The sequence below is a fragment of the Poromitra crassiceps genome (genome assembly GCF_964638095.1).
Source record: "Poromitra crassiceps genome assembly, chromosome: 9".
Lineage (NCBI taxonomy): Eukaryota > Metazoa > Chordata > Actinopteri > Beryciformes > Melamphaidae > Poromitra > Poromitra crassiceps.
In genome coordinates, this window is record NC_139630.1 from 35437689 (window position 1) to 35450188 (window position 12500).

A 12500-nucleotide genomic window follows, 5' to 3' on the forward strand; every position below is an offset into this window, starting at 1 on the left:
TTTGCAAGGAGTAGTGGAATTCCCATGTTAATCCTATGATTTGTGATAGCCAATCAATAGTGAAAATAAACATTTCTCTCACAGCCAGGAAAACAACTCAAACCTATGATGTGATATAGTATAAAATCAGCAGCGTGATGTTTTAGTTTTTTCTTTTTTCTTTTAGTAGCCTACATTTTCAGACCTGAGTCACCTGACCTGACTACCACAAAATAATAATAATCATTTGGGTATAAGTATAAGAGAGCTCAAACCCATTGCCCTGTATAATGTCTTGTGTTTGTTGACTGAATTACAAGCCATATAATTAAGTAACCAACTTGCCTATTTCATAAAGGGTTTGTGGTGGAGAAAATGAGGAAGCGGAGGAGGCTCCAATAAGGCGTACTTTCTCGGTGGAAGACCTCCTCGAGGAGGTGGAGAAGATCTGCAATGACGCCTCAGGGTCTTCAAAGGTCAGAGGGGAATTCACTCAGTCAAGTCTCTGCAATTGACATTTTGCTCATTATCATTATCTCCATGGACTAAGCTCTTCAGGAATTAGGGTGACGCTTTAGAATACAGCCTGCAACTTACAGGGTAAGTGTACAGGGTAACAAAATTTGAATTCACGGAATAAGGGGGTAACAAATCGAGGACTCATAAAGAACTTATACCGTAGCTATTTTTGTAACTACCGGCTACCGGGTTTCAGCACCTTGGAGAGTACCCACGCCTGCAGAAATGGCCTGCGGCTGGGCAGTTGTAACAGTTGTACTTACCTTGCGTGCTGTATTCTAAAGTGTTGCCGGAATTAGACTTTGTATTTTCTAATTGATCTCCATGTGACATTTGAAATTATAGTGTTTTAGATGGGTTTTGTAGGTCCTTGGGTCATGACTTTAATTCAGCACAAAGAGGATGGTAAACTTGCAATGTGAGAATCAAGATGTAGATAGATAGATAGGTAGATAGATAGATAGATAGATAGATAGATAGATAGATAGATAGATAGATAGATAGATAGATAGATAGATAGATGCTGTTACGGCAGAGTGAGTTCAGCACATACAGGGTCCAATGCTAGGTCTCACTGCAGTATCCTATGTGTTGTGTGTTCCAGGTTGAGATGGTGGTGACGCTGTGGAAGGACGGCTTCACTGTGAACGACGAGGAGTTTCGCAGCTACTCCATACCAGCCAACCAAGACTTCCTGGAGGCCATCAAACGGGGGTGAGTTTAATTGGCCCCAATCCAGACGTTTCCAGGTATAATAAAAACGCATAAGTGATGTTTTACGGTCCCCAAGCACCACATGATCATAATATATCTGCAGGGTTGTTGATCTGCAAGGCACTGAGATTTCTAACTATCAAAACCTCACATTCACATTACAACGGATTATTATAACTGCACTGTTTTTCACTGTAATATATTTACATTTAGCAAATATATACTTTGATATATGATATACTGTATACGTTCTGTTGGATCTCTGCTCTAATTACCTTGCTTACTCCTTCTCTTCTTGCAATGTCTTTGTTGCCAATAGGAGTTTGTAACGGTAATATGATGATGATAATAATAATCATAATAACAGAGACTTTTGAAGGGTAGAACTTGTAGTAGGACTTTCAGATCCCACTTTGACTCAAAATGCTGCTCCATTTTCTACAAGAAATATCATTTACAACTTCACAATGCACTTAAAATTACATGTAGCAGTAACAGTACCATTGTTGCTCAATCAGTCAACCCCATGGTCGCTCCCCAGAGGGAAATTGGTAGTAAGGAAGATGTCCCGCCTAAAGACCTCAACCAGGCGACATTAATCAGACAACGCGTAAAGCTCACTAGTGCTTAATTGTCATATTGACTTACCTGGAGCCTGGTCTTTAATGTGTCCCAGGGAGCTCCCGGCAGAGTGGGAGAGTCGAGCAGAAGATGAGGAACTGGAGATCAATGTGGAGGATCTGACAGAGGAGATGTATGTTCCCAGGAAGAAGACCTTTCACCCCTTCAGCGGCCGAGGGCATCGGCTCGGCAGGTGAGACGACATGGCTGCTGGAAATACTCAGTGAGACCATTAACGAGTGGAGACTTTCATTTTTAAATGCTTCATAACATGTATGATGATTCACAGGTGATTTTACCCCCATGAACGTAATTATTTTGTATGCAATCATCTTACAATGAGTCATGAAATTAGCCAGCACAATACTGTGCTTGTTGCATAGGTAGCACTGTTTTCAAGTGGTGAATGTCTCGTTATGGGATAAAACTCTTCAAATCTACTGTACTAAGGTGCTATCCTATTCTATACCACTAGATGTCCCTCTAGTCTAAAGCAAGGTATCTATAAAACTCACAGGCAAATTTGAGAGGAGTCAGACAATCACACTGATGTATTGAGAGCTTTGGTGTTGTCAAAGTTTCATTGTGTGAATGCAAAATGATCCATGGAGTCCAAACTCACAACATGCCTAAAATCATTGTGTGAGACTTTGCCTCACCGCAGCTATGTAGGCAGCGTGCAAAAAATAATGGAATACATAAAGGATCTACTGTACATCCTTCTAACCCGGTTAATCTGTGTCTGTCCACTCCCAGTGTTGCGCCCAGAGTGGTGGCCAGATCACCATCTGTGCACGAGGACGGAGAATCTCCTCCTATTCCCATGGTAACACTGGACCACGCCCTCCCTGTCACCTCCCTGCAGATCTGGTTGGCTGACGGCAGGAGATTGGTGCAGAGGTTCAACCTATCACATCGGTGTGTAGCACACTGTCAAGGCTAACAAATGATTATACATCATCTGACCCCAACAGCTAAGCCATAAAGTAATACAAGTAATGATATATGTGTATAAACAACAAAAAACGATATTTTATATTTGATCAATATGTGGTCTCCGCAGATCCCGCAATCTCAAGCATCGTAGTGAAGAAGTAGTTCAAGGGGTGATGAAAGATCTTTGGTTTCTAGGGAGGCAGGGGTCTTTGTTTGGAGATTGCGTAATGCTTCACCTCAGTGTGGTAGAGCTGAAGGCCAGTGTAGTGCAGCATGGTGCATGTTCTCCCCCCCACCACAGAGCATGGACGTGCAGAACAACACCATCTGAGAGGTAGCAGCCGAGTGGATCTATAAAATCCCTAGAGAGGCATTGCGTAACTTAGATGCAGCATTTATATAACAGGGTTAGTGTCTGAGGTTATAGAAGAGGGCTGAACTCCTCCAACCCGCTGCTGGCGCGACCCGAGCCTGTGAGCAGCGGAGCCGCCATAGGATCTCTTGTGTATGTTGTTGGGTCGTGGTAAATAATAGATGATGCTGCTAGTATGCTGGTTTAGAGAGAACTCATGTGTAGCTGATGGAGCGTAGAGTATTTTGGCTGGGAATGCTTTGCCAGTGAAAATGAACAAACGCGTTCGGTTGTGAATATTCGCGTGTTTTGTTTTCTGTTTTCTTTCGTTCATTCTTATTTTAAACGTGTTCTTTGTTTCCTTCGTTCTCTGCATGTTAGGGTCAGTGATGTTCAAGATTTCGTGGCCCGCTGCCAGAGGACCTGCCCACCTTTCGTCCTGACGACATCGCTTCCTTGCCGGGAGCTCAGCGAGAAAGAGCTGAGTCTAGAGGAGGCGGACTTAGCCAACGCCGTCATTGTCCAGAGACCCCTGAACCCACAGGCTCCCTTCGGACACTCCTGACCATTTAGGACCCCCTCAAGTTACACCTCTTCCCCCCTCCCCACCCCCACAATCATTGCCTGCCAAATCCCAGCCAGTTGTAAGGTCCTTACACATCAAGAGCGATGCGAATATACGGCACGAAATTGCGATGCGAGTTTTGACCCACCTGTCAATCACAGCCACAGATGTGTACACGTTGGAAGCGAATTTCTGAAAAATCGAACGTGGTTCGAAAAAATAAACACCGCAATAACGCTCCGCGAAACTTCGCCGTCGGTATGCACGGTTGCATTGACTGATATAGGTTCGGAAAATATTATTGACGTGCGAATTAATCGCACGAAAAAAACGTGCTCGGTGTGTAAGGACCTGTAGTCTCGCTGGCCAGCCTCCTCTCCCTTCAGTCCGAGGAGTCTGGCGCCGCAGGTCTCCATAACTGGGATAAACCCTCCCCTGCTCTACTCTGCTCTCCCATTGGAGCGACTGTTTCAGTCGCTGCCGGATGTCCGCTCCCGGCTTATTACAAGCTCTGTCATTGGCTCCGACCATGTCAATCAGAGCGGCTTCCGCTCCCTCCTCCCTGTGTGTCGCTGTAATTAGTGCCCTGCCGCCGCAGTGAAAAAACAACAACGCTAACTAGCTAGCAAGCTAACGGCAGAAACCTACACGCTAGCTCGTTGCTACACGCTGAAAACAGCAAGTTGGATTGTTTTAAACTATTTTCCAAGGGCACTGCCGCTAAGCGGCGCCCATCGCAATCCCACTATGGAGACCTGCGGCGGCAGACTCCTCGGACGGAAGGGAGAGGAGGCTGGCCAGCGAGACTAAGCCAGTTGCAAAGTCTTCTGTACTTTAACGTTACCACCTTCCCTGATCCAACAATGCGCGCTGCACTTGAGGCTGTTCCACTTAAATTCCCCCCCCCGGCACTCATGTCTGTGTAGGATTATCTACACGACCTCTGGGCAGTCTTACGGAGACATCTTCACTTAGTTACGCACGTCTCCGCGGCCACACATGCAGCTAAGGTCCCGCTTCCGCTCTTTGGCTTTGTCCTCTTCCTCTGGGACAAGGTTCACCTGCCAACACAGCTCCCTGTAACCGCCCAAGAAGTCTCAAGCCCCCCCCCCCCCCATGCAGATGGACGTCCAAGTGTGTCCATCTGTTCTTCAGCCTGGACTGCCCACACCACCCCCCCCCCCCCGCCGCACCACCACTTGCCAACTCTTCAAACTTCAAGTCTTCCAAAACTGTGAACACCAGTTTGTCTGCACTATTTACTGTGAAAGCAAGGGGCTCTAATATTTACGTTTGTATCTAAAGGATTACATTTGTATTTAATGACTATGACTATGACTATATAGTTTGCATATATCTCTATTATTATGCGGACACAAAGACTTGTCTGATGTTTTGTCATTTATATCAGCATAATCGTGAATATTTGCCTGCATTTGGGGGGAGCTTTAATTTCACATGTATATTATTGTCTTCTTTGAACTGCGTCCCTTCAAGACATAACACTGAATAATCTACAATAAACATCCTCCTGAAAGTTTTGTGTATTTTTTTATATGTCCCGTCATGGTAGTAACCTATATGGTAGTATGGTAGCCTGGTAAACCAGCCCGTCACGTGAACTCACATTTCATTTGGTTCTCCGTCTATGGTAGTATGTGGGACATTGTGTTGTGTCTGAGTGTGTGAAAACACATTCTTGTGGAGACAATAATTCAGCAACAATGCATGATAGACAATACTTACAACACACAGGCGCTCCCTGTGATGGAATGATTTGATTTTGGCACACCTTGCTGCATAATTATGCAGATTAATGATTTTTTTATTTTATTTTTATACTATAGAACTCATTCATGCTTTAAGATTCAAAGTTCATGCAAAGTCAAGCCTGTGGACATTAGAAATATTTGTAATTAATGCATTAATTAGCTCAATTAATGACCTCATTAGCATAGCACGGTTCTATTTAATATAGCATGGTGACATCAGGCACACAGGCAGCCCCAACCAAGTGCCTTTCGTCTCCTTGTCTTCTTGCATTTGCCACATCTGTGTTGCTTCTGATTTTATGGCGACAGATAAAGAGGGAGGGGCCAGCCAACAGGAAGGACGGCTTCACACACTGGAGTTTGTCACCCGCTCAGTTATGAGAAACATCTACGTGGTGGTTGTATGAAGCCTAAAACCACACACTGATCATAGCCTTCTGTCTGTCTCAGCACGGCACGCTCAGTCACTGGGAAGCAGACATTGATCCCTTGACTACAAAATAATTCAAGAACGGGGAAAAAGGGGCAGGGGGGGAGACATTTTATGTGGATGGGGTGAAGTAGAGTTTAATCATGTAAGACTTCATTTTTACCTTAGCAAGGTCTTTTTTTCCACTTGGATGAGGCCACATAAGTCTCTGTCTCCTTGTGTGTGTGTGTGTGTGTGTGTGTGTGTGTGTGTGTGTGTGTGTGTGTGTGTGTGTGTGTGTGTGTGTGTGTGTGTGTGTGTGCGTGCGTGCGTGCGTGCGTGCGTGCGTGTGTGTGTGTATGTCCGTGCGTGTGCCTTTGCGTGAGTGTGTGCGCGTGATCCTCCCTCTCCGACCTCTCTGCCCGGCCTTGGGAAGAAGGCGAACACCATTATCCATCTTCAATATTTAAAGCAACAGAGAGGAGGAGGAGGAGGAGGAGGGGAATGCAGGACAGGAGAGAGACGGCGTGTGTATCTGCTCCTGGCTCGGGACCGGGACTCCACAGGAAGACATGACAGCCTTGGGATTGATCAAGGTCGAGAGATGTCTTCAACAACAGCACAAGAAGACCCTCTCTGGAGAAGCTTCCTGTGGAGTCACATGGAGGACTTGTATGGATGTGCTGCTGGCTCCTGGCATCACTTTGTTGGCAGCCAGAGGGGGTCTGGCTAAAGAGCAGAAGAGGACACATTTCCTCTCTCCTACATATTTAATAAGACTAAGCATGTGTGGAATTACTTTTCCTTAGACTCCCACATTTCCCTTTCCGATTTGCAGCCCCGAATTCGACCTGTGTGCCGGCCAACTTTTCATTTTGCACATTCCTCTTCTTCACGCAGCATTATCTGAAACATACCCATTGTAATGCAGGTCATATGCTTTGCCTTTTCTATGGCGGTGCACTTTTTCCCCCATTGTCAGTTAAGTGGTTTTGGTATAGAGGCCTTTGAATGCTTGGAATTTATGGAGAGAGGCCTGGGTTCAGCAGGTCTCCCCGCCATGTTTGTTGTCATACTCTGGAGACAGGTTTCACCCCGGGAAATAAGCATCCAGCAATGGATGGGACGCTGCTTAGACATGACAGTGAAGAAGAGTACAGTACAGTGGGGGAGAAGAAAGCCACTGAAAGTACCATACATTCTCATCTCAATCTAGGAAGCCATCACTTACTGTTCTAGACAGGGAGATAACAGTCTAATGATTTTTTTCAGTAGGGAAGGGTTGTATTGTATAGGTCTAGAGATGATGATGATGATGATAATGATAATTATGTTGTTAATGAGAGTCTGACTCGCTGATGCGTGAAACCCATCTGAGAGCCATCTTAAAACGACCTTTAGAACAATGGACGGCTGCACGCAGCAGTTCAAAAGTGGCTGTCACTCACCGGCGGTGCCTTCCCCTCTACCTGTTCCAGTAAGAAAGCAAACTGCATTTTCCACATGCCAGCTGTAGCCTACCACATAGTCAGTGACCACAGCACATCCTCCGTTAAATGTCAACTGTCATTCATGTGGTGATCAAAATTCGTGTGAGATGACAAACAAACAAAAAGTCTAGGGTCGGGGCTCTTTGTACGTGCTAAAATAGCCTAATTATCAGAGGTGCAGCTTGTGAACAGGCAAGGCAGGCAACTGCCCGGGGCCCCAGGGTGTTGGGGCCCCCTATGAGCTGACACATTTTACTCCACAGCAGTGACCGTAAATCCCTCTCCATTAAAGGGATATGCCACTTTTTCTGAAGTTTCGCTCATTTGCCATAACCCCCCTACATAAATTAGATACACACTGCATTTACTGTCACTCTCCGCGCAGTATACAGTGAGCTACAGTGGTCGAAAGTTGGTATCGCCATAGAATGGAGACTATGGTACAGCCGTTCAAAATGACCAAAAACACACAATTCACAGTGGAAAATGTTGTGCTTCGGGTACTCACCACGAGATGAAATGTTAATCCATAGTTAGCCTACGTGAAACGTCATTTTTGGCGTAAATCCCCACACCGAGTTACTTGTTTGCCTGTAACAACGCTTCCGCTGCACACAGCGCATGTGCTCTATGTTTACAAAGTAATTCCGGCTATCTATTTACCTTAAAAAACATAATTTCTCTGCATGTTGGATTAATATTTCATCACATGGTGAGTACTCGAAGCACAACATGTATTTTGGCGCTGTGAGATGTGTGTTTTTGGTGATTTTGAACGGGTGTCCCATTAGGCTCTATTCTATGGCAATCTAACTAACTTGACGAATGTAGCTCTGATTCGCGGTCATCACTTTCAAGTCAAGAGAATCATTCCTGTCAGACTTGCTGATTCACGAATTATCTTGAATTGAAAGTGAATGATGGAAATGAAGAAGTTACTGGAAGTCAAAACGAAAGAGAAGAGAGGATGTGGAAACTGGTAGATTTGCGTCACTCACCACCAGCCAAAAAACAAACAAACAATGGTAATCTATTGAGTGGCTGGTAACATTTTAATATTCACTAGCCAAAAAAGTTAATTCTGCACCATGTAGCCTATGAAAGCTATAGCCTAAATAGGCTAATGAAATATGTCCTATAGGAACTTGAGGAATTCTAATTATAATATGCAATGTCTTTTTCGTTGGTGTCTGGTTATTTATAAAATAATGGCGATGAATGCTGGTCGGAGGGGCCCCCGGGAATTTTTAGGTCTACCCGTTTTCATTTGATATCTTGAGGTGAGGTCAAGGCGGGATCTATTTGAAAATGTTTTTTCCCTGGCCAAAGCTTAGCCAAACTTCATATGATACCAGAAGAAACCTCACTTACCTTTAAAACTAAGCCAGCTCGCTGCAGCCATTTGATTTGTATCACTGAGAAATCGTAGCCTGGTAAACCAGCCGGTCACGTGGTTTACCAGGCTAGAGAAATCTCGGAGCTTGTATGTAGCTGTCATGCGCCGCCGCGGCCACTGCATGGCGCAGTTCCGTCGCTGCAGCCTGGACCAGCGGAGTGGAGACACACTGGCTCAGCTCTGTCCTCCGCAGTCTCCTCATCCTGCCGTCTGCCTGGCACATCACCGCGCTGAAGAAGGCTACTACTAACTAACTGACTGACTGCTGCACTGACAGCACCGGTTACTTTTCCATCCACACAGGGTAAGGCAGAACTTGTGTTTTTCTCATATTCACGTGTTTTTTGTATAGGCTACATCAGGTGTGCAGAGTGTTTGTTGGAAGCGCACTTAGTAGTGCGCTGAGGCAAGACAACGAAGATAGGCTATTCCTAGACGGGACACCGTCACATCTGGACTCGTATCTTCCGAATCACCTGGAAGGCACGTGATCTACTGTAAAATGATTTTAATCATAATTAAAGTATGAGAGTTGCAGTAAATAACATTGAAGGATATTTAAGGTTTACTATGTAATTGATGGGTTGCAAACATAGACTGTATGGTTGCAAATAACGGTATGTGTGTGTGTGTGTGTGTGTGTGTGTGTGTGTGTGTGTGTGTGTGTGTGTGTGTGTGTGTGTGTGTGTGTGTGTGTGTGTGTGTGTGTGTGTGTGTGTGTGTAGGCTATGTATATATGTACTGTATGTATGTATGTATGAATACATAATGTATGTACGTATGTATGTTAGGAAGAGGTGTTTCTGCTCATATTATGTGTTTGCGTGTGTGTGTGTGTGTGTGTGTGTGTGTGTGTGTGTGTGTTGTAGCATGTGTACTTACACTCATATTTTGCTGTGTGTGTATGTATGTATGTTAGAAAGAGGTGTTTCTGTTCATATTATGTTTCTGTTTGTGTGTGTGTGTGTGTGTGTGTGTGTGTGTGTGTGTGTGTGTGTGTGTGTGTGTGCGTTGTAGCATGTGTACCCTCATATTTTGCTGTGTGTGTGTGTGCATGCCTGTACAGTATGTGTATGTAAACGTGTGTGGCACCGCCTGTCTGACTCTGCCCTTCCCTCCTGGCCTGCTTCCAGAGAGCAGCACAGCGTGTGGAGGATGGCAGCAGCCAGCAGCAGCAGCAGAGTTGCTGTCACAGAGGAGGAGCAGGAGGAGCCGCTGGCCTCTGGAGCCGTCACGTACTCTCATCACACACACAGCCGGAGTCAGAGCCACATGCAGTTCCACCCGCCGACACACAGCAGCAGCAGCAGCACCCAGAGGCAGGCCCCGCGGAGTCAGAGCCACACACACTTTAACACCACGACGCAGACGCAGCCACAGCAGACGCACAGACTCACGCACGGTCTCCTAGCCATGACCAAGGCAGAGAGGGCAGCGCAGCAGCAGGGCCCGGCCGGGAAGATCATCAAGCCCCCCGACCCGCTCTTCACCAAAACCCCCCACCAGGTAAGGATATCTATATAGGATTGTGTAGTATCATAATGTATCATCTACTCAAATGTCTAGTATTACTGTATGAATGTAGTATTGTTTTTAATCAATGTACCTTGTTTGGACCCCGGATGTACCATAAGACATGTAAGCAGCTGATCCTCTAGTCCAGCATGATCTTAACCAGGCTTTTGTGATGATGAGTGATTGACTGTGTGCTCTAGTGTGAATTAATCTGCGAATGGATCTTGACAAGATTGGATGGAGAGAAAAAGCAAGGTGGGAAAGTGACGCTTTAGCCTATCTGACTGTGATTAATCACCTCCATTGTTTCACTGTGAGCCGTGAGCACCTGGAAGTGGATTGTTTTCATATGAGGAAGGTTTAACCCATTGACGGGATGACCTGCTTGATGAAAGCGTTGTCGTCTTTGTCTGATCCCGATGCTATCAGTGGGCTGTGGTGGTGAAGAAGATGTTTCTAATCATAGGCATTGTGATGTTGTGGGATGACTCCTTCAGTTTGAGTTGATGTTAGATGATTGCCATCTGAGTGCAGGCAGGAGATAAGTCTGTGAAAGCAGTGAGCTGTGTGTGTGCGTGTGTGTGTCTGAGTGTGTGTGTGTGTGTGTGTGTGTGTGTGTGTGTGTGTGTGTGTGTGTGTGTGTGTGTGTGTGTGTGTGTGTGTGTGTGTGTGTGTGCGCGCGTGTGTGTGTGTCACGCCTGTGGAAGTATGTAAAGCCGTGCGATCAGAGGAATAAATGGAATGCTTACTTATTGATGCTGTTCCAGAGCACATGGCCCCCAGGCAGCTAAAAGATGAAAGATGGAGGACCAACATGGCAAACCTTTATCAAGATAGCTAATGTATATATATATATATATATATATATATATATATATATAAATATATATATATATATATATATATATATATATATATATATATATACATACAATATTGTTTCATGATGAAGGGGAAATGTTATGTAACGGCATGGCATTCCTGGAAGTAGCCCAGTATCCACTTTAGTATTTTGTGCATTTTGCTGTGTCACAAGGTGGAAACAGCACCAACACCACAGCATCGATCTAACCTGTTCTGCTGGCTCATCTGTGCTATAACTCTATGCCAATATTGACTTCAGTAGGACGAGGCTTGAGAGATATGACACTTGACAGTCACTTGATGACAGAAATCTTTCCTGAAGGAGGTCAAACTCTTCTCTTTTGAAAAATGGAACGTGCCTAGTTGATGATGGTATTATGCAATATTACTTGTAGTAGTACTGTTTTATGTATATTGCAGCGATGATGAATAATGACGTTGCCACAGCATTTTTACTCTGAAAAACGACAACATGAGATGTGTTTCAGAAGACGGCTGAGTGGGACATAATAGATGGGAGAGTTTGTTCCCCCTGTGAATTATACATGCTAACGCATAGATCCAAGCCTATAGTTCCCAGCCAAGAATGGGTCCCCTGCCACTGCCAGTCCCTCAAGGAGTGGCTGACAGGAGGAACACTGGAGAATTATGAAAGAAAGTCAATGGAAATTTAAGGCATGCTATAGCGATTGTATACATCAAAGTATGCATCTAGATGTGTGTCTGTATTCTCTGGGAGTGTATAGCCAGTGTCGCATGCCATAACACCCGGATGCTGTTGATGTGACTTCATGTTTACCACAACAGAGGTTTGTTACTGTCATTTTAAAACAGCCTGACAAAAACATCTCTTCCTTTTTCCTTTTCACAATCCATAATCCGAGGAATCTTAATAATAGGATAAAACCAGAACTACTTCTATGATGCTGATATCAAATGTCAGAAAATCCTGCACATAATAAACTTTTAAACTGCTTTATGGCTTCAATTTGACCAGCTTTACTTTTCGGCATGTCACCTTACACGTCTCCTTCCATTCAGGGAACACAGCTCAACTGGCTAAAGAGTTTTGTTGTTTTTTGCACTCCTTTCTTTGCACACAGGTCATCCTCAATCCTGATCTAAATGACTTGCGATGTAGTCAGATATCTTTGTAATTACTTTTGGCCCAACAGCTAAGCATTCATTAACTTTAGAGATTAGTCTCATCTGTCCTTGTCCCTTGATTACTGGCGGATTGAACTTTGCATTGAGCTGGTGTGTGTGTATGTGTGTGTGTGTGTACTTACTGTAAACGCATGCGCGCGCGCGTGTGTGTGTGTATGTGTGTGTGTGTGTGTGTGTGTGTGTATGTGTGTGTGTATGTTT

General features: G+C 44.8%; 2 protein-coding genes across 2 annotated transcripts in view; both read left to right on the forward strand.

Annotated features, from left to right (window-relative positions):
• Positions 1-4034, forward strand: part of ubxn2a (UBX domain protein 2A) — a 4673-nt gene extending 639 nt beyond the window's left edge. Inside the window, exons 3-7 of the mRNA XM_083643412.1 lie at positions 338-455; positions 1103-1212; positions 1889-2026; positions 2590-2751; positions 3503-4034. Coding sequence (XP_083499538.1) covers positions 338-455; positions 1103-1212; positions 1889-2026; positions 2590-2751; positions 3503-3686 — 712 coding nt within the window. The 3' untranslated portion in view covers positions 3687-4034. The remainder of the gene's footprint in view (positions 1-337; positions 456-1102; positions 1213-1888; positions 2027-2589; positions 2752-3502) is intronic.
• Positions 4035-10108: 6074 nt separating this feature from the next.
• mfsd2b (MFSD2 lysolipid transporter B, sphingolipid) overlaps positions 10109-12500 on the forward strand; it is a 24614-nt gene continuing 22222 nt past the window's right edge. Inside the window, exon 1 of the mRNA XM_083643406.1 lies at positions 10109-10259. Coding sequence (XP_083499532.1) covers positions 10167-10259 — 93 coding nt within the window. The 5' untranslated portion in view covers positions 10109-10166. The remainder of the gene's footprint in view (positions 10260-12500) is intronic.